The sequence below is a fragment of the Bubalus bubalis genome, chromosome 21 (assembly GCF_019923935.1).
Source record: "Bubalus bubalis isolate 160015118507 breed Murrah chromosome 21, NDDB_SH_1, whole genome shotgun sequence".
In the NCBI taxonomy this organism is placed as follows: Eukaryota; Metazoa; Chordata; class Mammalia; order Artiodactyla; family Bovidae; genus Bubalus; species Bubalus bubalis.
The window spans coordinates 57,233,348-57,257,935 of NC_059177.1; the positions used below are offsets into that span (position 1 = coordinate 57,233,348).

Below are 24,588 nucleotides of genomic sequence, written 5' to 3' on the forward strand. Positions count from 1 at the left end.
CAGGCACACAGCAGGCGTGCAGTGCATGGCGCTACTGCTGGCACCGATCCCAAAGCCACGGGGAAGCAGCGACAACCTGTATTCAAATGCACGATAATCGGGGACAGGCCCCTTATTTTGACCTAAGAGCCACATGAAATTTAACTACATATGTACATGTATTATATGCTCATACAATATTTATAATTCACTCTATTAAACTGCACATCTGAGAAATGAAAGGACTGAATTAGGATAAATCTCATAAACATTTGAAAATAAACCAACACCAACAACTATTCGCAAAATACTACTGCGTATAGAACTTCTTGCCTGGGAAATCCCAGGGGCAGAGGAGCCTGATGGGCTACAGTCCATGGGGTCGCAAGAGTCGGACACGACTGAGTGACTCAACAACAACAACAGAACTTCTAGACAGGCAACAAGGTATTCAGTGTAAGCAGTATTATGCTATGATTGTCAGAAGTCTCTTTGTACTGAGAAAATAAAAACAAAAATATTAATATAAAACACCTGAGAACTTAAAAAATGAGAAATATACAGCTCAAGACTTGAAGCCACAGATCGACCTGAAGGCAAGAAACAGATCAGGTGACAGATTCGGTGAGTGCGCATCGGCACGGAAGATGCTGCGAGAACACCATTGGGCCAAGCTGAGGTACACAGCCTGTCGTCAGAGAGAGACTCAAAGATGACTTAGCTTTGGGGCCAGGTGATTTCCTGTGCCCACAGGAAACTTGCTTCTTCCCTGTTACAAGTCTGGGGTCCAGGAAAGGACAGTAGAGGTGCGTGGGGGCTGGGGAGGCGGGTGAGCAGGGACTAGCGGGGAAGAGGAGCGGCTCTCATCTCTGTGGAGTCCCAGCGACCAGAGCAATGCTGTGGGTCTCCATGTGGAGACCTGTCCTGAGACGCCACTGCTCACTGCGGGGGCTTTCCTCAGTTTACCAAGGGCCCAACGGCAAGGACGAAACGCACGCTCCGTTTCTATGAGTGTGGCCCAGCGAGAGACGGGATGAAAGCAGGACAGCTTTTCAGAGCACCTACAACATGCCTGATATCACTGCTGCTGCTGCTAAGTTGCTTCAGTCGTGTCCGACTCTGTGTGACCCCATAGACGGCAGCCCACCAGGCTCCCCGTCCCTGGGATTCTCCAGGCAAGAACACTGGAGTGGGCTGCCATTTCCTTCTCCAATGCAGGAAAGTGAAAGTGAAGTCACAGCAGGCAGCATTTAATCCTTAAATCCATTCCTTCTGAGTAGGTGCAACATTATTAGCTCCACCAATGCAGACAGGGGGCAAAAAAAAGGAGCCTCCGTTTACTCAACTTGTTCCAAGCCACCTAGTTGGAAAAAATGTACCTGGGGTTCTAACTCAGGCTTCTCTGACTCTAAAACCACAGCCTTCCTTCTGCACCAGACTGCCCTTCAAAATAGTTTCCTGAAAGACGAAGTCAACAAAAGAGAATTATAAAGAGGTTATGAGACCAGCTAATAATCATCCAAAGGAACAAATGGCTCACGTCAGTATGCTAGATCTTTAGTAACTTATTTATACAACCACTAATTCCGAAACAGGGCTTCCCTTGTAGCTCATAATAATATCATCCAGCTAATAATCATCCAAAGGAACAAATGGCTCACGTCAGTATGCTAGATCTTTAGTAACTTATTTATACAACCACTAATTCCGAAACAGGGCTTCCCTTGTAGCTCAGTCAGTAAAGAATCTGCCTGCAGTGCAGGAGACCCAGGTTCGATCCCTGGGTATGGAAGATCCCCAGGAGAAGGAAATGGCAACCCACTCCAATATCCTTGCTGGAAAACCTCATGGACAGAGGAGCCTGGTGGGCTGCAGTACATGGGTCGCAAAGAGTCGGGCACGACTGAGTGACTAACGCTAACACTAATCCCTAAACATGTGACTGATGTTTCAGTATTACAGAAATTTCTGACCTAGCTCCACCCAGACAGCAACATGACAGTTCCTTTGGAACTTGAACACACTTTCGCCTTATAAATTTTACCAACATAATAATCATACTGATTAAAATAACAAGGATAATTTTACAATCTTTAACGTAAAAATTTTTCTACTGAAGCCTAACATGCAGATACAAAACTGCACACAAATCATAATGAAGCAGCTCCATGCATTTTCACTCAGTGAACACAAAAACACAAACCGCACCCCCTCAGAGCACCACCAGCACCTGGAAGCCCCCCGACGCCCCTCAGGGCCGCCTCTCCCCTGCTGCCCTGCCTTCCACGCTCAGGGATTCCTTCTGCCTGTTTCTCAGCTGTATGTTAGTATAGTTTTCCTGGCTCTGGCTTCTCGGCTCGCAGTTGTGATGACCATGAGTAGCGAGTGCACTGTCACTCCTGTGCGGTGTCCCAGACATGACTGTGGCACTGTTTACTTGTCCATTCTACAGCTGATGAGCATTTACATTGTTTCCAGTTTGGAGTGCTAATGACTGGCGTTCCTCTGAGCATTCCTGCCCAGAAGGTCCCCAGCTTAAGGTGGTACAACTTATGATTTTCCAACTTTACTATGCTGTGAAAGGGATATGCATTCAGTAGAAATTGCACTTGTTTGTGAATTCTGAACTCTTCCCAGGCTAGCAGTATACACTTATGATCCTCTCATGATGCCGGGCAGTGGCAGCTACCTCCCAGTCAGTCAGATGATCTACTGTTACAATCATTACTGTTGCAGTTAAACAATTAAACTGCTAAAATTATTCTGTTTCTCACTTTCAATATAGTACTCAATGAATTACTGGAGATATTCAGTAATTATAAAATAGACTTACATTACACGATTTTGCCCAACTGCAGGCTAATGTCAGTGTTCCAAGCATATTTAAGGTAAACAAGGCTAAGCTTCGGTCTTTGGTAGGTTAGGTCTATCATGCGCATTTTTAATGCGCACCCCACTCCAGTGTTCTTGCCTGGAAAATCCCATGGACGGAGGAGCCTGGTGGGCTGCCGTCTATGGGGTCACACAGAGTCGGACACGACTGTAGCGACTTAGCAGCAGTGCATTTTTATGTATAGTTTCAACTTATGAATAACCCCATCATAAATCAAGGAAGATCCGTATGTGCCTTCTGATCAATGCTATCTTTTCTTCACTTGAAAATTTTCCTACTTTAAAAAACGATCTTTTATCTCTTCAGAAAAGAGGCATGTTACATTTAGGACTTCCCTGACGGCCACTGTTGAGAATCTGCCTGCCAGTGCAGTAGACATGGGTTTGCTCCTGAGTACCGGAAGACCCACATGCTGCGCGGCAACTGAGCCAAGTGCCCCAACTACTGAGCCGGCGCTCCAGGGCCCGGTAGCTGCGACTGCTGAAGCCTGTGCGCCTGGAACCCGCGCTCCCCAGCCCGAGAAGCCGCTGCGAGGACAAGGCCACACACCCCGAAGAGTAGCCTCACCTCGCTGCAATTAGAGAAAGCCCACGCACAGGAACAAAGACTCAGTGCAGCCAAAAATAATAAATTCTTAAAAAATTTAAGTTTTAAAAAATCTGTACTGTAAAGCCTTTGACTGTGTGGATCACAACAAACTGTGGAAAATTCTGAAAGAGATGGGAATACCAGACCACCTGACCTGCCTCCTGAGATATTTGTATGCAGGTCAAGAAGCAACCATTAGAACTGGACATAGAACAACAGACTGGTTCCAAGTCGGGAAAGGGGTACATCAAGGCTGTATATTGTCACCCTGCTTATTTAACTTCTATGCAGAGCACATCATGAGAAACGCTGGGCGGGATGAAGCACAAGCTGGAATCAAGATTGCCAGGAGAAATATCAATAACCTCAGATATGCAGATGACACCACCCTTACAGCAGAAAGCAAAGAGCAACTAAAGAGCCTCTTGATGAAAGTGAAAGAGGAGAGTGAAAAAGTTGGCTTCAAGCTCAACATTCAGAAAACGAAGATCATGGCATCTGGTCCCATCACTTCATGGGAAATAGATGGGCAAACAGTGGAAACAGTGTCAGACTGTTTTGGGGGGCTCCAAAATCACCGCAGATGGTGATTGCAGCCATGAAATTAAAAGACACTTGCTCCTTGGAAGAAAAGTTATGACCAACCTAGAGAGCATATTAAAAAGCAGAGACATTACTTTGCTGACCAAGGTCCGTCTAGTCAAAGCTATGGTTTTCCCAGTAGTCGTGTATGGATATAAGAGTTGGACCCTAAAGAAAGCTGAGTGCTGAAAATTGATGCTTTTGAACTGTGGTGTTGGAGAAGACTTTTGAGAGTCCCTTGGACTGCAAGGAGATCCAACCAGTCCATCCTAAAGGAGATCAGTCCTGAGTATTCACTGGAAGGACTGATGTTGAAGCTGAAACTCCAATACTTCAGCCACCTGATGTGAAGAGCTGACTCACTGGAAAAGACCCTGAAGCTGGGAAAGATTGGGGGCGGGAGGAGAAGGGGATGACAGAGGATGAGATGGTTGCATGGTATCACTGACTCAATGGACATGAGTTTGACTGGGCTCTGGGAGTTGGTGATGGACAGGGAGGCCTGGTGTGCTGCAGTCCATGGGGTTACAAAGAGTCAGACATTACTGAGCGACTGAACTGATAAACATATTCTTTTCAGCAAAAGGCTGACATGCACTTTGAGACATCTGCTTTTAACCTTGGTAAAAGGTGATTTTTCAATAATCCTAGGCTTATTCACCTTATCAACCTAGTAAAAGGATGCACTATTCGAAAAGTGGAGCAGGGGATGAGAGGCAATGAGGGTGCTACAAACGACATTTCTAAAACGTTCAACAAATACTACACTGTAATCAGATGCACTACATAATAACCACCACCAGGGGAGACACATCCTGAAACCTCATGGAATTAACTTCCTAAGAGCCATCCAATCTCAGCCGGCTATCTTTCTCAGTGGAGACCTACCTGTCACAAAGAGGCAGGCGGTTACTGGAGAACATGAACAAAAAACGTCAGGTGTCTCCCAGGAAAACCATGCCGCCTCAGATCTGCTCTCTGGCCCAGCAGCCTCTCACTTCTCTCCCCGCTCTTTGGATACCACTCACTCCGTTTTCCAAGCCTCAACACCTTCTCTCACACGTTCCGCTAATCCAAGCAGGAGAGAATGATAGCCTCTTCTATCATTGGCATGAAATTCCTCCCTACTGACTTCACTAACACTTCAAGGAATTAGAATCTTCAGCATTACTCGTCCATAATATTAGAATAAAAGGTTTCACCTCCTTTTATGGACTTTTGTTGTCATTTAGTCACTCAGTCACGTTCAACTCTTTTGCAACCCATGGACTGTAGTCTGCCAGGCTTCTCTGTCCATGGGATTTCCCAGGCAAGAATAAATGGAGTGGGTTGCCAATTCCTCCTTCGGGGACTGAACCCACATTTCTTGGCCTGGCAGATGAGTTTTTTACCACAGACAGCCACAAGGGAAGCCCTCCTATTATGGATTTCAAGGCCTCTTATTACAGTGGAGCAGGTAATTTTTATTGTCCCTAAAAATCACACTTTGCCTCAGGCTGGCTGTCATGATTACAGGCTCCTTGGAGCCCGTGGGTAATCAGAAAGATACTTGAGTACCTGAACTAGTCTCTTCCTTTCCCATCCTAATTCCCTCCCACCCCTCTGCTCCCAGACCCCAGATGCTGGGATAGAAAGCTGCTCTTTCTGTCCCCTAAGAGTGTCCTAAGCCAATGACCTAATCTGGGCTTTCAAGTCCTCTATCCACTCCCCCACCATCACTGTGGCTCACTAGCTGAGTGTTCCCAGGGAGACTTGCCTTTGGGTACAGAGTCCCTGCTGCTTACACTCAAGCACTCAGGATACCTGAAGAAAGGATGGAAAGCAGGAAGCAGCTGTCCCTGACAAGGGCTATGGGGAGAGAACGGCTGGGTTGGGTCACACAGAGAATCTCAGCCCCCAGGCCGAGTATGCTGAGGCAAAAGAAACTCCAACAGGTAAGGAAGAGCCTATCTTCTCAATGCGTGACAGATTCGGTTAAAGGTGATAATCATACCTGGAGGAAAAAAAGTCTACAGTAAGTTCCCCGAAACGAGCAACTAAGTGAGAAAAGGAAACTAACCTCCGACAGAGGACTTCTGCAGCAGGTGGGAGGCCAGCCTTGATGAGCTGTAGCACGGATCCTTCTCAGGTTTTTCCCATGCAGTTCTGTTTAAGGGGGACTAGCATCTGCTCCACGGATGCTCTGGGACTAAAGGAGCACACGGCACAAAAGAAAGAGGACTCAAGGGTAAAAATTCCAAGGAGTCCTGGAAACGCAGAGACATTCAGGGAGCAAGACACGCGGGCCAGTGCTCAGTGCCACGGCTGCAGGGGCCACAGGCATGCCCGCCGTGCTCCCTGTGCCGCCCAGGGAGCAAGAGGCCCCTGTCCCGACCCCAGTCTCAGTGCTGGCTCCCCGCCTCCCCATCTTACAAGCGGGGAATCTCCCCACTTAAAGTTCCAGAGACAGGAGTAACTTGACTTCTTGGAGACAATCACTAAAACTTCCCAGAAGCCCTCATAAACTGGGGTTATCACAAAGTTTTCCTCTTTCTGACAGGCATGTTTATGACAACAAAACTTAAAGGTCACCGTAAATAAAACTGCCAAAAGCAACAAATAATTTAATAATACATACATACATATATATATATATATATATAAAGACAGATATATTTAGTTTTTCCACTAAACTATGAGTTCTTTGGTTACCCTAAGGCGTTCAAGGAATCAAAAGTGCTGGATTGAAAAATAATACCAAAAAATTCTTAAACAGGACAGAAAAAAAAAATCCAAAAATAAGTGAATAAAAGGGTGACTGTTTTAAAAATATTGTAACATTTGCAATATCTGTATTATATAAAATAAGTCAACAGAAATGTTCCATTTACCAGACTCTTAAGCAGAAGCTTGATATATATCTGAGAAATCCGCTTGTGACTTTGGTAAAGCAATTACAAGGTGATTTTCAATAACTCTATTGCATGATTCATCTTTGAAAAGGTAACTATTTTAAATTAATGGCTACAAAGACTGAATTGCCAACTCTCTGCAAGCTCACTAAGTCTTCTTCTTTGTCCTTGGATTCTCTGTGATAGAGTAAGACCAGCATTTTTTATTTCAAGAAAAATCACACTGTGCTTTAATCCTCCAGTTAAAGTAAATGGCATGAATATATATGCTGTTTACTAGAGTTCCATTCGGAGAAGGCAATGGCACCCCACTCCAGTACTCTTGCCTGGAAAATCCCATGGAGGGAGGAGCCTGGTAGACTGCAGTCCACGGGGTCGCTAGAGTTGGACATGACTGAGCGACTTCACTTTCACTTTTCACTTTCACGCATTGGAGAAGGAAATGGCAACCCACTCCAGTGTTCTTGCCTGGAGAATCCCAGGGACGGGGGAGCCTGGTGGGCTGCTGTCTATGGGGTCGCACCGAGTTGGACACAACTGAAGCGACTTAGCAGCAGCAGCAGAGTTCCATTCACACTAACTTTCATGCAGTTTACTTATGATACAATTATCTATTTCTTATCTCAAAAAAATAAAAAACCATACACACATTAGGTGGGTAAAAAAGGATTCCTCTCGGGTTTCTTACACATATTATGGACTTCCCAGGTGGCACAGGGGTAAGGAATCTGCCTGCCAATTCAGGAGACAAGAGACATGGGTTCAATCCCTGAATAGGGAAGAGCCCCTGGAATAGAAAACCACAACCCACTCCGGTATTCCTGCCTGGAAAATTCCACGGACAGAGGAGCCTAGTGGGCTGCAGTCCACAGGGTCGCAAAAAGCTGGACACGACTGATGCATGCACACCATGTCTGCAGACAATGCCACACTCTGAGAAACCACTTCCTAACTCACCCAAATACTGTAACAGATATTTATTTTACTGCTGACACTGCTTCTTAACCGCTAAACAAGCCCACATAAAACACACCAGTAATGAGCAGCAGCTTATCAGAGATATCAAAAGTATCAACAATTCAATCACTCACCAAGCAGTCACTGAGCCACTATGCTAAGTGCTGGAAATACAATGATGTGCAAAATTATTCCTGCTCGCATTAAGGTAAAGGGAATCCTACTGATGGTAAAGGTATCCATCAAACGATCACATTACGGAATGTAATTATGCAGAGAGAAATGTTATAAAGGAAAAGAACACAGTGTAAACAAAAAGGAGTTGATCTAGACTGATATGGGGGATCAGAGTGGGACTCCCTAAGGAAGTGAGGCTTATGCTGACATCTGCAGGACTTGGGCTGGGGGCGGGAGGGGCGGTGAGCAACAGCAAATGAGGGTTTTAAGCAAGAGGGAACAGCATCTGAAAGAGCCTGGGGTAAAGGTAAGCCAACCCTTCAAGGAAGCTGAAAGCAGGCCGGTGTGTTTCATGCACAAGCTCGGAATAAAAGGATAAGAAAATGATGAAAAGTCTTAGAAACGTTTGAAAATAGGGAGGAGGAAAAGGACCTCTAGCATTGTGTCCTGGTAGGACTTGAGCACTATAATGCCTGTAAGAGAATTTTATAAATTGTAAAGCACTGCACAGTTTTGTTAATAGTATGAGTCCCACTACTTCTCTTTCTAAATACATTTTTGGCCTGGACGCCAAGCGACCAGCTGAAAGCATAATAGCCAAAATTAGTTCCCCAGAGTTCTAATGCAGTGTTTTGCCCTACACCACACTGTCTAAAAATTTCACTGTTTGCCTCACTTAACCATCTAATGTCTTTTCCAGACAGCTAGTTCTTCATGACAATAACTCCAATTGTGAGCACTTACTACACACTTTTCTAAGCTCGTTATTTACATTTAACTCATTTAATCCTGAATTCTAGAAGGAAAGTTCTATTCACTGTCCAGATGAAGACACTGAGGCTCAAAACAAGTTAAAGAACTTAGCCAAAGTCACAGGGCTCGTAAATCCTAGCACTGTTAACACCAACCCTAGCTTCTGCCTACATCTATGGGTAGGTATGTAGGTAGAGATACACTGAGGAGGAAGAGGACAGAACGCAGGTGTTTGGAATTACAATCACATACTTGCCACCCACCAATGTCTAACTCATCTAATCTAGCACCTGGGTAATAGTGGGGCTCAGCAAGTATCTGAGGAATTGAAGGGATGACAAAGGATTTTAATGTGGAAGTAAAGTGGTTTTCTGATGCTTTCCCACCAAGTCATGTATTCAACAGCTATGCATTACATAGCTTTATTTTCCTTGACTCTCGCTGATGACTCTTCTCCATTACCTTTACCATATTTCACAGACTGCAGCTCAGAGGTAGAGGGGGGAACGGATGGAGCAATGAACTAGCGGCCAGCCTCACTGCACACCAAACGCCCTCCCTCCTGGGGCTCTGCACTGGCCCTTTTCCCTCTCTCACGCTACTCCTTCCTTGGTTTCTTCTATTCAATCACCTTCTCAGAGGCCTTCCCTGACCACTCAATGGCAGTTTTCTCAGGCCTGCAACACATCACCCCCACCCCCAATTCTAGAAGAGCAGGAGCCTGGTCTACTTGGTTCTCTGAATGTATTCCAGGACCCTGGGCTGACCGAATACATATTTAACCAAGGAATGAAAAGACAATACTCCGGATTCCCCTCTGTTCTCTGAAGCCCTCCATACCCGTAAGCTTTCCACTCCAGGTGGCTCCACACTCCATTTTCAACCATAACAACACTTCTGCAGGACTCGAGGTTTGCAAAGTAGCCTGGACTCCATTTTCTGAGTTGAGCACCTCACACGAGCTGAGAAGGGAGGTCCGGCCTGGTAAGAACGCCCATCCTCCCATTTTAGGGTCGATGAAATTGAGCCTCAGGAAGGGGATTCGCCCGCAGCCGCGTAGACAATACGGGCAGGAGCCCTAAGAGGTGTCGCTTCCACAACGCCCTATCCCACGAGCCGACGGCCCTGGGTTCAGGATGCTTCATCACCTTTATTACTATTGTTCAGCAGCACTCATTCCGGACGCGCTCCAGGCGGAGGACGCGCCCCGGCCCTCGCCGCGTCCCCGCGCGTCCCACGCGCCCCCGGCCGCGCCCCGCCCCCAGGCCTCAGGCCCCGCCCCCAGGCCCCCACGCCGCGCCCGGGTCTCTGCACCCGCCCCGCCAAGGGCTCCCGCGCCGCGCGGGGACCACCCCCTGCCAGCGGAGCCCAATCGGCAGAGGCCCAGGGGGCGGGGCCGCGAGGCCCCGGCCCTCCTATCTGGGCGCCAATTGACCCCCTCAGCTGTCACTCATAAGGTCGCATCCGCACACCCGCCTTCCTCCCTTTCCTCCAACCCTCCCCTTCGGGGTGGGGGGGGAAAACAGAAACGGCGGTTGGGCCACGGCGGTCGCCAACGGCGGGCGGGAAGCGGAGGGGAGAGGAGCCGGGGAGCGAGGGAAGGAGGGCTCTGGGAGGAGCAGGCGATGGAGGAGGAGGAGGGGAGCCCGGCCCAGCCGGAGCCGTCGCCGCCGAGGACAAAATGGCGGCGCTGGCGGAGGGCCAACTGTGAGGCGGGGCCGCGGTGTCCCCCCTCCGCCCCCACCCTCGCGCCGGCCGGGCCGGTCAGGGGGAGCCCGCTCGCCTCGCCGGCCGCGGGCGGGGAGGGGAGGGGAGCGGCCCGGCCCACTATGCAAAGCGGCCGGCGCCACCGCCCCGTGGCAAAGGTAAAAGGGTCGAGTTCAGCCGCCGCCGCCGCCGCGGCGCCTCCATGTCCGCGCGCCAGGCCCGCCCCCTCCGCCGCCGGCCCGAGCCCGCCCCGGCCCTTCCCCCCCCCTTCAATTTTTACCTCAGGATTTGGCGCCAAAGCGGCCTCGAAGCAGGTCCCGTGTCTGCGGCGGGTCGGCCCCCGGCGCGGAGGGCAGGGCGCGGGGGGGAGGCCGGCTTCCCGGCGTCGGCGTTTGGCGGGAGCCCCCGGGCCGCTTAGGCTCGCGGGGCAGCTGGAGAGAGACGGGACGCCGAGGTGGGAGCTGGACGGCGGGGGCGGGCCCGGAGGCGCCGCCGGGGTCGCGGGGAAGGAGGGGTTTGTTATTGTTTTTGTCAGTGAAAGGTCAGAGTTCGTGACCCCGGTGCCGCCGCCGCCGCCGCCGCCCGCGCGCTGGGAGGAGGAGGGCGAATGTTCTTCTTCCTCTTCCCAGCGCCAGCCTCGCCGCGGCCGCGGGGGGCGGGCGAGCACGCGATTGGCTGAGGTGCGCGCGCGCGCGCCGGAACGCGCCGTCCGCGCCGCTCCGGCAGGCCCCTCCGCGGCCGCGGCCCGGGCGGCGCCTCCGGTCTCCGCCGGGGTCTCCGTCCGGGCTCGGCCGCGCCGCCATACGGCCACCACGGAGCTTAAACGCTGAGGTCGTCGGGGCGAGGGGTTGGCTGGTCGTTGTCAAAAGCCGGGAGCGCCGGCCTCCCCGTTATTCGGGCTGGCTCGCCCGCGAGCTCCTCGAGGCCGGGTGGGGACCGTGTTCTCGCCGTAACGTCCCCCACCCGGGCCTGCGCCGAGCCCAGCCGAAGCCTCTGTGCTTGCGGACTGATGAAGTGATGGCGGCGGAGCGCCCGGAGGGCGGAAGTGGGTGGTTTGTTGGGTGGGCGTTGACCTGTTCGTGCCCTCGGTCCGGATGATCCGAGGATGCACCACCTTCTGGGAGTATCAGGTAACGTGTTGAAGCCCTCCCAAGCCTGTCACTGTCTTTTCTGGAATATATGCCCCAAGTCTTATGTCCAGTCTCCTCGCAATTTGAAACTGAATAACAGTGCTTCCGTTCAGTTCAGTCGCTCAGTCGTGTCCGACTCTTGGCGACCCCATGGACTGCAGCACGCCAGGCCTCCCTGTCCATCACCAACTCCCGGAGCTTGCTCACACTCATGTCCATCGAGTCTGTGATGCCATCCAACCGTCTCATCCTCTGCCGTCCCCTTCTCCTCCTGCCTTCAGTCTTTCCCAGCATCGGGGTCTTTCCCAGTGAGTCAGTTCTCATCAGGTGGCCAAAGGATTGGAGCTTCAGCTTTAGCATCAATCAGTCCTACCAATGAAGTGCAACAATGCTTAAGTGTATACAAAGAAACTCCTTGTAGAGTTGCTTACGTATACAAATAGTTGATTCTCTTGATCCTATGAATCTTGGGTTGTAGGTATTCACTAGATATTTCTCTCTTAGTGATGGTTTGACTTGCTTTGCATGGTGCGGGCTGCCGTTTTATTTGAGACGCCGAGAATTGCATAGGCCAGACCGCTTGATGACCGTGCTTTGATAGGCCTAAGATACGCTGCTAATTGATTTTTTTCCTGAACTTTTCTTGTTTATTATTAATAAATTCTGACTCGAAGATGGATGATTTAACCATTTGTGTTTTGTTTTTTTTTTAACCAGTAGCCATTTAGCTTTTATCAGTGTGACCTCAACTTTGAGTATTTTGTCCATAATCTTGTAATATTTTTATTTGATAGGAAATGCTTTAACACATCCATATTCCTTGTTTTCACCTGTCAAGGAAGAGGAAGATGAGAACCAGAAAGGTCAAATGATATGCCTAAGGGAACACAGTATTTTGATGATAAATCCTTGTAAACATGTACTGCTTTGTAATTGTGTACTCCCCCCCTCCCACCCATTAGGTTTTCAACGTTGTATACCACTTCTAGCTATAGCTTTAAAATACATACATTGAGGTTTTTTGTGGGGTTTTTTTTGGGGGGGGCAAACAAAACTGTACTAGATTTTGAAATGAACACTAAACAATGTTTCTCTGATGGCTTATGATTTTCTCCATTTAATACTCGCAGTTCTGTGAACAAGGCAGTGTTATTTCATTTTACTGAGGTGAAAGAACTGATGCCCAGAGAAGTGACCTTTCTGGTGCTACCGGTGCAGAAAGTGAGGCCACATCTCTGATCTAGTCCTTTTGCCACGCCGTGTCGGTTTGCTGTGTTTGTAGTAGCAGTCAGTGAATTGCCGGTTACAACCTTGGTTAGTGTTGGTACTACCAGTAATAGCAGGGCCTCCCTGGTGGCCCAGTGCTTAAGACTTGGCTTTCCAACGCAAGGGAGAGAAGGCCTGGTCCAGGAGCTAAGATCCCACGTGCCTTGTGGGCAAAAAAACAGAAGCAATATTGTAACAAATTCAATAAAGATTAAAAAAAAAATTTTAATAGCAAGCTTTCATAATCTTGAGCACTTTTCTGCCTCAGAAAACAAGCACATGGACATGCACTGGCAGACTGCTGTTACAGCATCGGCAGGTGAGGCCTCTGCAAACGGAGCTGGGCTGCCCGAGTGCCGGCTTTTTGCTCCACTGTGTGTTGGGCAGAAGTTTTTAGTGGTAACTAAGTGACTTTGTAACACTTGATGGATTTTATAATAACAAAAATACACACATTGTGTTACACTAGCTATTTTTTTGACTAGTAATAGGAAGCATCCACATTTGCATTCACAGTTGCTTTGAAAGTTGTTTTATCAACCTTTAAAGGATTCTTGGGGATTGCACTTCAGAACTGCCAGGCGCATGCTGGGTCTGAAAGCTCTGGGTGGAGCCTGGCATGAGCATGTCTGCTGGGCATCCCAGCTCATTCTGATGCACGCCACAGGCTCAAATCACTGTACGAACTCCAAAAACATGTGGCAAAAAGAAAACTTCTTGTTCAAAAAAATTTTTTTAACTTCTTGACTGCCTAAAGACTGCTCGTGCACAGGGCCATTGGGAGTGGCCTGTCCGGCATGCCCAGTGCTTGTACGGGCCTTGCCTCAGCACCTGCCACACTGAGCCTGTGCTGAAGCGCGCCTTGTCCTCATCTCAGCCCTAACACAGCTCCTGGTACACAGTGGGTATGAAGCGGGCGCCTAGTGAATGCTTTTCCCAGCAGCAGTGTACGATGAACAGTGTTGGTATCGTCAGCTTGTTTTTACGGATGAACTCAAGTGAAAACATGGTTTAGTTGGACTTCTGGACTGGCCTGTGAGCCCAGGCCTCCTGGCTCCCTGCACAGAGCTTGTGAATGGGATCCAGGCATTCCCTCCTCGGCCTCTGTGGTCCTCTGGACAGGTCTTTTTTCCCACAACAAAACAGGTCTGTGCTGCAGTCATTAACTGAGAGCAGGAAGGCGATCATGCAGTTTTCATTTTGTACCTGAGTAGATGTTTTTTGCCATCGAAGCTTATCTGTGTTTAAATGATAAATGTTAATGAAAATCAAGTTTTAATTAAACAATAGTTGTAGATGTGCTAAATTTTTCAAATTACTATTATCAAGTAGAATTTTTTTTTACGTAAAAGGTCTGGCTTTTGTGCTAGCGTAAATAATGGTTTTTCATTTTTATTTTCATAGACTAGGAAGACTTAGTGATTACCTTCATAAGTACTTATGTACATCTTTGTATCATTTTTCTGTAATAGCTTGTTATTGTATATAGTATTTGTGACACTTCTGTCATTTATATAATTATGACATGTTTATAAAATAAACTTTTAAACCTCATGTAATTGTTACTAGCCTTTTTTTAAAAAAAATAACTTGGAATATGAATAGATGTAATCACTGAATACCAGATTGCACATTCCTTATACTTACACATTATCCTGTTTAATCTTCACAATAACCCTGTGAAGTAGATGGCATTATCTTTTCTTTTTTTCCACAACTGAAGAGGCAGAAAACCTTTAACAGACGGAGAATAACATCTGCAAAGTCACCTGGCTGGCATATGCTGGGACATTTATCAATAGTGATTTCTGCTAAGTTTTATATATATTTATATATTTTGGTCATGCTGCCCAGCTTGAGGGATCTTAGTTTCCAAACCAGGATTGAGCCCATGCACTGGGCAGTGAAAGCCTAACCACTGCGAATGGTTAGGACTGCCAGGGAATTCCTTCTGCTTAGTCTCTTCTGTCCTTGAGGACTTAGAAAAGAAGAAAACCTTTCTCTTCTACCCACCTCTGCGATTCTGTCACAGTCGAGCTTTGTCACGGTAGAAGGTTACTTGGGGAAGTCTCAGCTTCTCTATCTGTGACCCTTGTTCTTCCCAGGTAGAGGAAGCCCGGTGCTGCAGTGGATGGATGGTTCTGGAACACAGGAGCACTGCAAGAGTGGGTCCCAGACCACTCCGGAATGGCTTTTACTGAGTCATGACTCTAAGGGGTTTTTGTTGTTTCTGTTTGGTTTTTTGGCCACACTGAGTAGCATGACCAGGGATATTAAATCCCTGGTCGGGGAAGTGCCAACTATGGTTTCTGCCCCCTGGCTCCCATGCCTTAATAAGTTGTACTTGGTTCACATTATCTTGAAAACATAAGGGGAAATCAGATCGTCTTCTCAGAATAGGGCACCTGCCGGGACTTCCCTGGTGGTCCAGTGGTTAAGACTCCACGCTTCCACGGCAGAGGGCACAGGTTCGATCCCTGGACGGGGAACTAAGATCCTGCCTCCCACGAGGCATGGCAAATAAATAAACCTACTTTAAAAAAATCTGCCTGCCCTTGTCCCTGTTTTAGAATATGCTCGGGAGCATGTTGTGTTTTTAAATGTCATCTAATTGGGCCTCTTTGAGTCGTGAGGCCTGGAATTCTTTACTAACCCAGCACCACTTCAAGAGCTAAGCCACTTGGGGCTGTCAGCCGTCTAAAACAGCATTCCTTGAATTTCCTAAGAGATGAGTTCCACCCCACAACCTGTTCACTATAGCCCAGGAAATGCACCTCAAAGCAAGAGATGCCTTGGGAAAGCCTCTCTCTCAAGTGCTTTGCTTTGGATTCTGCCCTCAGCCTTGGTGAGAGAGGGGACGCTGCTAGAGGTCTCCGGCTTCCAGGGAGCTCTGGGTGCACAGTCGAGACTGAGGGTCTAGACAACACAAACCCCCTTGGTTTTACCCTCGCATTTGGCCCCTCCTCCTCTGGTCCCCGTTTAGGTCTTAGCTCTGTCCTAACTGCTGTGGTTTCCTAGCCTTCCTAACTAATCCAGGTAGCTTCCCTCCGTATCCATTCATTCATCCACCCTTCCTTGCTGCTGCTGAAACAGCCACTCCTAGCCCTCTTCTGTTTAAGAAGTTCTTCTAATGGTTCTGCATTGCTTAGGGCTGAAGGGAAAACTCAGATGCCTAAGGGGAGGACCTTGAGTGAGGGTAGGAGTCTAGCAGGCAGTCTAAGGGAGGTTCAGAAACACCATTCGTATGTTAAATGGTGTTAGTGACCCAGCCCCTCATCGGCACCTGGAATGTGGCCCAGAGACACCGCATCTCAGATTTCTCAAGAGAAGCCAGAAGTCCAGATGTGTAAATGTGAAATCTCTTACCTTTAAAGTACTGGCAGTTTGCAACCGGTTTCTAAAGTCTGCAGGCCAAGCAGCATCTTTTAACCATGGTTCTGGGCCTCAGAACTAGTTTGGGACCTTTGAGTAAGCAGATAAAATCCAAACTCCTGAGCCAGGGTGATCGAAAGTCCTTCCCAGGGGTCCTTTCTGCCACCTTCAGATGGCAGTGGTGATCTCTCCACAAAAACACTGGGGAACTCAGAACTGTGATTCTATTGAGCATACAGAACGCATCTCAAGGAAGGGAACTTGGCAGGCAGAAACGAGCCCCCCCCGTTTAAAAGTTGAATCCAAAGTGTGTGTGTGTGTGTGTGGCGGATGGGGGCCCGTTCCTCTTCTAGTTCTTGTATTTTGAGTAAACTTCCTGTCTCCTGCCAGGGCAGGAGGAGTGCAGTCACTTGTCTGTATAGCGTGGGGTCAGGGGATGAAGGTCTCAGGGTTCCTTATAGACACTCACCTGGCGCTCCGGTCTTTACCCCCATTGTGGCCTTCCCAGACCCTGTGCCTCCGGCTTCTGAGCCTGTTTGGGAAGCAGGGGCCAATGTGTCTGGCTGGCATCTCCCCCTGGGGGCACTTCAGTGTTCAAATTCTGTGCCAAGGTAGCCATCACTGTCCCTGCATGTTGTATCTTCCAAAAATGACAGCCTATGCCTCTTGGATTTTCTCTGTCCTTCAGGTTACATCTTTTTATTCATTTACTGTCCTTTCTGTAGGTTTGGGAGGGAGCCAAGAAATGCATGTTTCCTGGTTATCTAGCTGCTTCTTGAGGCTCCAGGTTTCAACATGAAATTTGATTTGTTCAAAGACATTTCGGAAATGACAGGTAAATCAGCATTTCTTTGTGTTAGGAAAGTCAAGGTTTATGAGTGGATCAGAGTTTCAATCAGCAAAGTCAGTTTCCAGAAAAACAAAGAATTTTTGTAGATTTGCCATGAATTTCATACATTTTCCTCTTTGTAGTATTTTGAAGCTTTTAGAAAATAAAACCAAGTGTCTTTACTTTTGAATACATGACTTTAATTCTTCTGTTTTGGTTTAATTTGTCTAATTGAAACTTTGTGCTCTTTATTTTCCCCCCTTACTTGATACTTTTAAGCCAGTGGTTCAAAAATTCTTTTTGACCATGATCTATTAAGTATAAATATATTTTATATCAACAAGCAGCACATCATACATAGTATGCATGCATGTGTGCTTAGCCGCTTCAGTCATGTCTGACTCTGCAGCCCTGTAGACTGTGAACCCGCCAGGCTCCTCTGTCCATGGGATTCTCCAGGCAAGAATACTGCAGCGGGCTGCCATGCCCTCCTCCAGGGGATCTTCCCAACCCAAGGACTGAACCCGTCTCTTACATCTTTTGTATTGACTGGCGGGTTCTTTAGCACTAGCGCCACCTGAGAGGCTGCACATATATATAGTATATATGTATATACATATGATTAAAACAAAAATGTCATGAACCTGGTCCCTGCAGATGATGGAATATTCTGCTGCCTTCTACTTTGCTCTCTGTTTTGTGAGGCAGGGCGGGGTCCTGGTTGTGATCCATGACACTGATTTCGTAACTTACTTCCAGAGTTTGAAAAACAAGGAAAAAGAAACTTAATTTATGGTGCTTTTTTCCCCCTTTTTTGCTTTGTGCTTTCTGAATACAGATTTTCTCTTGTCCAAGCTTCTCTTTCGCTCCCCACATTGTTACAACATCACCCTTGAAAGGTGATCAGCATAGAGAAGAGACCTGTCACTCTGCTCTGCCAACACAGAACGCCCTTTACTGTTAGACATCATCAACCACCTGTCCACAGAAGAGACCTGGGCCACATACACAGCGTGTCTACAAAATCGCTCCATGATCACCAGGACACTGTGAGGGTGGCCACAGGGCGTTAAGCTTCTCCTGAGAGTTCTATGGAAGGGGATGTTGCCGTGCCAGGCAGCGGCTCTGCAGTCCCCGGTCTGACCGAGTCAGGCTGGTTTCCCCTCCGATGTCCACCGCCTCAGCCATGTATTCCTCCTGAGATCGTCTGGCACAGTGTCGAATTCTAAAAGGTGCCTTCAAGTCTTGTCATGGTACCAGTGACAGCCCTCATTCCTAACACATCATTCCAGATGCCCTTGGGTCTCCTCTTCGGCTCAGAATCTGATTATCCACTGCTGACTCCAAGCCTGGCCACAAGCTGGGGTCACTGCCCACAGACCAAGCTTTGACTCTGAAAACCTTCCCAGACCCTCCCAAGCCCAGATCCCCAGCCTGCACATCCACAATGTCCCGAGGGCACTTGTAGACCTAGAGAAGGGAACCCCAGAAGAGAGGGGTGAGCCACGGAGGAGCCCAAGGCCACGCAGGCAAGGTGGGGATGAACTCCACTTCATGCTGGTCATCTCAGGCCACAGAACCTACACAGCTGTCCCCTGGGCTGGCTCCCCCTCCAGTGTTACCTGCCGCGCCCCAAGGTGAGCAGCCTTGGTAAAGTGGTCCAGCCTCTGTTTGCAGCATGTGGTACATGGGTGGTCACCCCGACAACACTGGTCTGGCTTCACATGACCGACAGGCCCCCGACTGTGCCCTGCTTGGTTTCACTTCTGGAAACAGCCCCATCCCTTGGGGACATGACCACCCCCCAGGACACAGAGGTGTTTTCTCTCCCTAGGAACTGGAGTGGCAAGGGTATGATAGCTTCAACCCCAAAATAAGACCTATCCGTTCTTATAGGACACATATTAACTGCAACCTTCAGGCATGACTTCACCACAGGATATAAATTCACAAAGGGTTCGAGAATAGCAAGTAATTGATCAATTTTTAGATTATTATTTATAAATACATCTTAGAAATTCTAACCTATTCCATTATGTGAGAAACATGTATGAATCCCCAAGATCACTTGCCTTAAAAATCCTTTATATGTGAGTGTTCCTCCTAACATGTCAACTGAATCACACTAGAAGCATGAAATGTTAAAACTTTTTAAAGCATGTGTACTTTGGATTTTAAATATTAAGTTGGATTTTAAATACCCCATCTTAAGTTGAAGCCAACCTTGTGCCGTATCATTGCAGAAAAACACAACTGTATTCACTGTTGCAATTAGAACACTGAAATAACACTGGATTACGTACATGGCTGGATAAAGACATGCATTGTGTGTGTTATGACTTTGGGGAAAAGGTCCTACGGATTAGTCCATGGCAGTCAGAGTTTTCTGTTGATTTTAGGAGGGACTTCACATTGCAAGTGTGAGAAAATATTAATAACTCAGAGTATCAGCAGTTATAAGCATAGGTTTCCCGATCGCGAGTGTGTGACCCCAGGCTAGTGACACAAGGTCTCTATTGCCCCGTTTCCTCATCTGCAAAATAGAGATAACAAGAACGCACCTCAACAGGTCCTTGGGACGATTAAATGGAGGAGCGGGGTTAAGGTGCTCGCTATTTATTATTTGTTGTTAATAATCACGCAAAGGTCTCCTAGGAGCTTGTGAGAGACCAGTGCTGTTGGCTGCTGATTCAGTCACTGTTTGATTAGGGGCTTAAAATACAGTAACATCAAACCAGCTTCCCCAAAGTCACTGAAAGTAATAGCAATATATACAACAGATGCCCCAATAATGCTTATGTAAGTTACTCTCCCACAAAACATACCCAAATTCACAGCAAGGCACAGCCCTTGCACTACACTAATCCAAACCACAGTCTTCTTTTCAAAAGATGTGGTTCCAGAGAGTGGCCACTGGGGGTGAGTCCCCAGCAGCCGGCCCACCCCACTCCTTTTCCCCCAGCTGACGGGTCTATGCGGGTCACCTTGATGCCCTTCGCAGTGACCAGCTCACTAAGTATGGTCCGGCAGCCATGTGCAGGGCCCACTCAGTGCTTCTAAGAAAAAGCTACAGCCCCCACCACTGGGGGTGGTCAGCACTCAGCCTCTTGGGAACCAGCCTTGAAATCAAGCTGACAATGGACAGTAGGTCAGAGAAACCCAAAGAGTCTGGAGGTTGGGAGACACTGTCCAGCCCTGAACCCACCCTGCTCTCCCGCCTCCTCTGTTTGAGTTGATCTCCTAGCTGTCTAACGCAGCGTGAGGTTGGTTTCCTTTTCCTTGCTATTGAAAAACAGACATCTTAGTGTGGACACAACTGTCCCCTCAACTGACAGTTAACACGTGGAAGCACGGAGGCCTCCCTGCTCAAGAGGCTGCACACCCCAGGCTGAAGCCATGAATGGAAGAATCTTCCAGAATGTTGTTGATTTTGTCTCAAGGCAGAGAGAAAGCTGGGCTCCATCTGCTCCGAGCACTCCCAGCCCAGGTGGCCTCATCCCAATTTACAGCCTCAGTGTTCAGCGACGCCATCTCCACTGTCAATCAAACGAGAGGTTGGACTAGACGGAGAAAGGACTCTGAGCTGCACACCTCAGCCCTCGCGCACGGTGCACGCCCCGACACCTCCTGGGTGTCAGCCTCCACGCCTCCCCGGCCCAGGCCGTGTCCAGGAGAGTCTGTTAGCCTGAGTAGAACAACTGAGAGCGGATTTCTGACACCCAGAAGCTCCATTAAGGGACCCAGGACCTCAGTCACTGTCCCCGGAGGCTCCCGTGTGCCCGTGCGCGCTGTGTCGGTGACCACAATCACTTCTTCCTGCTGATGAGGCCCCGTCCAGGCTGGAGAGACGCACCGTCTCAGGAAAGCTGTGAAACCACCGCGGTTAAAGAGAGTGCTACCTGTCTTCCAGGGCCGGGGCCTGCGGTCTGCTTTGACAGAAAGCCGGTGTGTGCTGAACGCTCTTGGGGGCCGGGAGGGTCTCCGGGTGATAGGTGAAGGCCCGGGGCTCTGAGCCGCTGGTTCCTGAGCCACAGCACAGCATCCTCCCTAGAAATGCACTCTGCTGGGGACATGCAGGAGGGGCTGCCCGGCACCCCCGGCGGGCAGGCGGAGAAGCAGTGAATTGTGGGGCCATGGGCGGCTGCTCCTCCAGCCTCCCGGCCCACAGAGAAGCGCCATCAGCCAAGTGGGCGGCTTCCCCCGAGTTACTCCGGGCTCACCCAGCGGACAGACAGTGACATGAACACGTAAGGCAAGTCAGATAGAGAAAGGGGTGGGCGAGGGACAACGAAAAAGTTGGCCAGTAGAAATCGGATGAAATGAGTCCACCGAGAACTAGGGGGAGCACAGGAGAAAACAAGGCACCCAGGTAACCAGGTGGGTCATGGCCCCGTCACAGAGGAGCTGTGGAAGACCTCTGTGGCTCCCTCCTTCTACAAGACCCATCCAGTGTGTTCTATCTACAACCCGGGCTTCTATCAGGGGCAACTATTCACCGAGAATAAAAAGCCCTGTCACACTCCTCTAGAGTATCAGAAATAGGATGTTACTCGGGGGAAGAAACCTTCAAGGGGATTCTGGACACATAATTCTCCCTGGAGCTCAGAAACTGATAAGGGGCCACAGCACAGACAGGCTGGGGAAGTGCCCACTTCCTCTCTGAAGTCCTGCTGCACTTAAAAAAAATATACATATTAATTAAATTAAATCTAAATTAAAATTAATTAAAATTTTAAAATATTTATTTATTTGGCTGTACTAGGTCTTAGCTGTAAAGGCAGGACCTTAGAGCTTCCTTGCAGCCTGCAGATGTGGCATTCAAACTCTTAGTTGCAACATATGGGATCTGGTTCCCTGACCTGGGATCGAACCCAGGTCCCTGGATTGAAAGCATGGAGCCTTAGCCACTGGACCACCAGGGAAGTCCCTTGCTGTGCTTTTTAAAGGATCAAAGAGTTTAGAAGGCCCGTCTCAATATGCCTGATGGTGAAAATGATTCCATGGGCGTTAAGTCCTCAAAAATTAACAAGAAGACCTCTCTCATCACTTAGTCTGGGTCCTCAAGATGTTTAACCAAACATTTTTAAAGAAGAACTGCAAACTAGAAAAAAAAAATTCCCCTGAAAATATTTAATGTAAGCTAATTCCTGGAGATGTGCTTTTTTATAAAACGTTGGTTAGCAACTGTCTTTTTTTTTTTTTTTTTAGGGAACAGGGCAACAGGAAGGTGGGGACAAGACATCAGAAAATGGTATGATTGCTTTTTATTTCGATGAGAGTAACAAGGAAGCCCCCCGCCACTCTGCCTTATGTAAAAACACGTCCAGCATCGTGAGCAGCAGTCATCAGCGGGAAGGGACCAAGCCCCAGGCGCCCACAGAGCATCTTCAAGCCACAATTCTAGGCTCCCTCAACTGTGTGCAGAGCCACTGGCCAACACCATGAATTCAGCTTCCCATCGCATCTTGTCTTCTCTCCTTTCCTGTCTTTCAAGGCTTCAGGAATACAGCAGAAGGATCACGATGTGGAAAACAAGGATAGTTCTCACAAGCACATCGCTGTCGGCCTGTGCGGGGTAAACTCAGGAAGGCACGCAATAAATTAAAGCAGACCCCGTCTCTCGGGAGGGTCTGCAGTGGCCTCCAGGGTGGGGGCCGGGTCTGCCAGCAGCCGCGTTTCCAGCACTGGTGAGGTGTCGGGACCGCCACAGGGAGGAGGCAGTTGCCTCCTTTGGGAAGCCGCGGCGGTCTGCAGGGTGAGCGCTCGTTTGGAGGAGACAGGCCTCCGCTGCTGCTCCGGGGCTGCCTGGCCCGCACCCTCCGTGGCCGGGGGCCCTCCCGGTGTTACCTGCTGGCGCGCCACAGCCGGTGCTGGTGGCAAACAGTCCACAGGGCTCCGTCTACCACTGGCTTCAGAAGTCCCTCGGGGGGGGGGGGGGGGATCAAACCGGAGGTTGCTGCTCAGTAAAACAATAAAGTGCTTTTTGTTGAGAGTAGCTGTTATTTACTGGTTCTTTTTTCATTTCACCTGAGGCACCAACATCAATGACATGAAAGGCGATCATGTTTACCAGAAGTGAAAAAAAACTGTAAAAGCTTGTTTCTACTAAGAAGCCTGCAGTTCTACAACATACTTCTCTACTGGTTTCCATGTCTTCATGTTACTAAATTTTAACGCACTACTGGAAAGGGAAATAGTTTACGCTGGAGTGGGGAGGGTGGAAAACACGGAGACAGAAAAGGTCCATAAATATCCCTTAAGGGGTCCACTTGTGAAGGTGTGAGAGAGCGGGTGACAGCCGAGAAGGCCAGGCCCCGTGCTGAATCCAGATGTGTCTGGACGGGCGGAGACACGGATTGGCTTCTGGAAGGGTCCACATATCAACCTAAGAGTGTGCTCTGAGTCCACATGCTAGGTAACTGCTATAACACACTTGCATCTTCCATGGCCTCGATCCACCTGCAACACAGAAGAGAGGAGACACTCGGTTCTGCCTGGAACTCTGGTCACGGAACCCAAGAGTGATGAGACAACGGTATCACTAATCCAAGGTGAGCGACCAGGTCCCATTCTGTTTGCTTGCCTAGCATTTAGCAAAAGGCCCGGAGTGCAGTGCACAGTTGCTGAATCAATGCACGCCTGTGTGGGTGAGTCATAATACAGGCGGGCCCCACTTTATCATGCTGTGCTTTCCTGCGCTCAGAGACACTGCGTTTTCTCTAAATTTGAAGGTTTGTGGAAATCCTGTGTCCAGCAAGTCTAGCAAGCAGCACCATCTTCCCAACAGTATTCGCTCACTGTGTGTCTCTGCAGCACATTTTGGCAATTCTCACCGTATTTCAGACTTCTCCATTGTTAGTCGACTTGTTGTGGTGATCTGTGACCAGTGGTCTTTGATGTTACTACCACAAAAAGATTATGACCTCTTAAAAGGCCCAGATGATGGTTAGTACTTTTAGCAATAGAGCATTTTCCAGTTAAGGAATGCACACGTTTGTAGACATAACACGACTGCACAGTTAACAGGCTACAGGATAAACACAACTCGTGTATGCACTGGGAAACCAAAAAGCTTGGGACTCCCTTGACTGCCACATGCGCTTCATTGCGTGGTCCGGAACCCCACCCACAGTCTGTCTGAGGTTTGCCTGGGAACTTCAACCTGCTCTTCTGCTGTGGCCCAAGGGACCCTGACAGGACAGGAGGGCTGGAGAACAGAAGCCAAAGCCCAGGGTGACAGCTGGTTCCCTTCTGAGAGAGGAGAGGGGGGAACGCAGGACTAGTTATTTGGGTACCTCTGAGCCAAATTGCTATCCTCGGCTTTGAAGCTATAAAATAGGGTTTTCTTGTGGTAAAGATGAAACGTAGGGCTGGCTTCGCTGCTGCCCTCCTCCTTGCCTGACGCGATGGTGAAGCCAAGCAGGGGCATACTCTCCAAGGCCACTGTGTCCTGCAGAGAGGCAG

At 48.8% G+C, this 24,588-nt stretch overlaps 2 protein-coding genes across 9 annotated transcripts in view; both read right to left on the minus strand.

Moving 5' to 3' along the window:
• NR2C2 (nuclear receptor subfamily 2 group C member 2) overlaps positions 1–11,253 on the minus strand; it is a 110,675-nt gene extending 99,422 nt beyond the window's left edge. For 3 of the 5 annotated variants that reach the window (XM_025272148.3, XM_025272147.3, XR_006640452.1), the window contains exon 1: positions 9,661–9,912. The gene's annotated coding sequence lies outside the window, so the exon portion shown is untranslated. Of the gene's footprint in view, positions 1–9,660; positions 9,913–10,807 lie in introns of those variants that run through there. The other 2 variants (XM_025272150.3, XM_025272145.3) reach the window with 2 other exon arrangements.
• An 11,120-nt stretch (positions 11,254–22,373) lies between these two features.
• FGD5 (FYVE, RhoGEF and PH domain containing 5) overlaps positions 22,374–24,588 on the minus strand; it is a 121,662-nt gene continuing 119,447 nt past the window's right edge. For all 4 annotated transcript variants that reach the window (XM_044934347.2, XM_044934348.2, XM_044934346.2 and 1 more), the window contains 2 exons: positions 24,420–24,574; positions 22,374–23,583 (listed from right to left, as the gene is read on the minus strand). In XM_044934347.2, the coding sequence (XP_044790282.2) occupies positions 23,547–23,583; positions 24,420–24,574 (192 nt within the window). In that variant the 3' untranslated portion in view covers positions 22,374–23,546. The remainder of the gene's footprint in view (positions 23,584–24,419; positions 24,575–24,588) is intronic.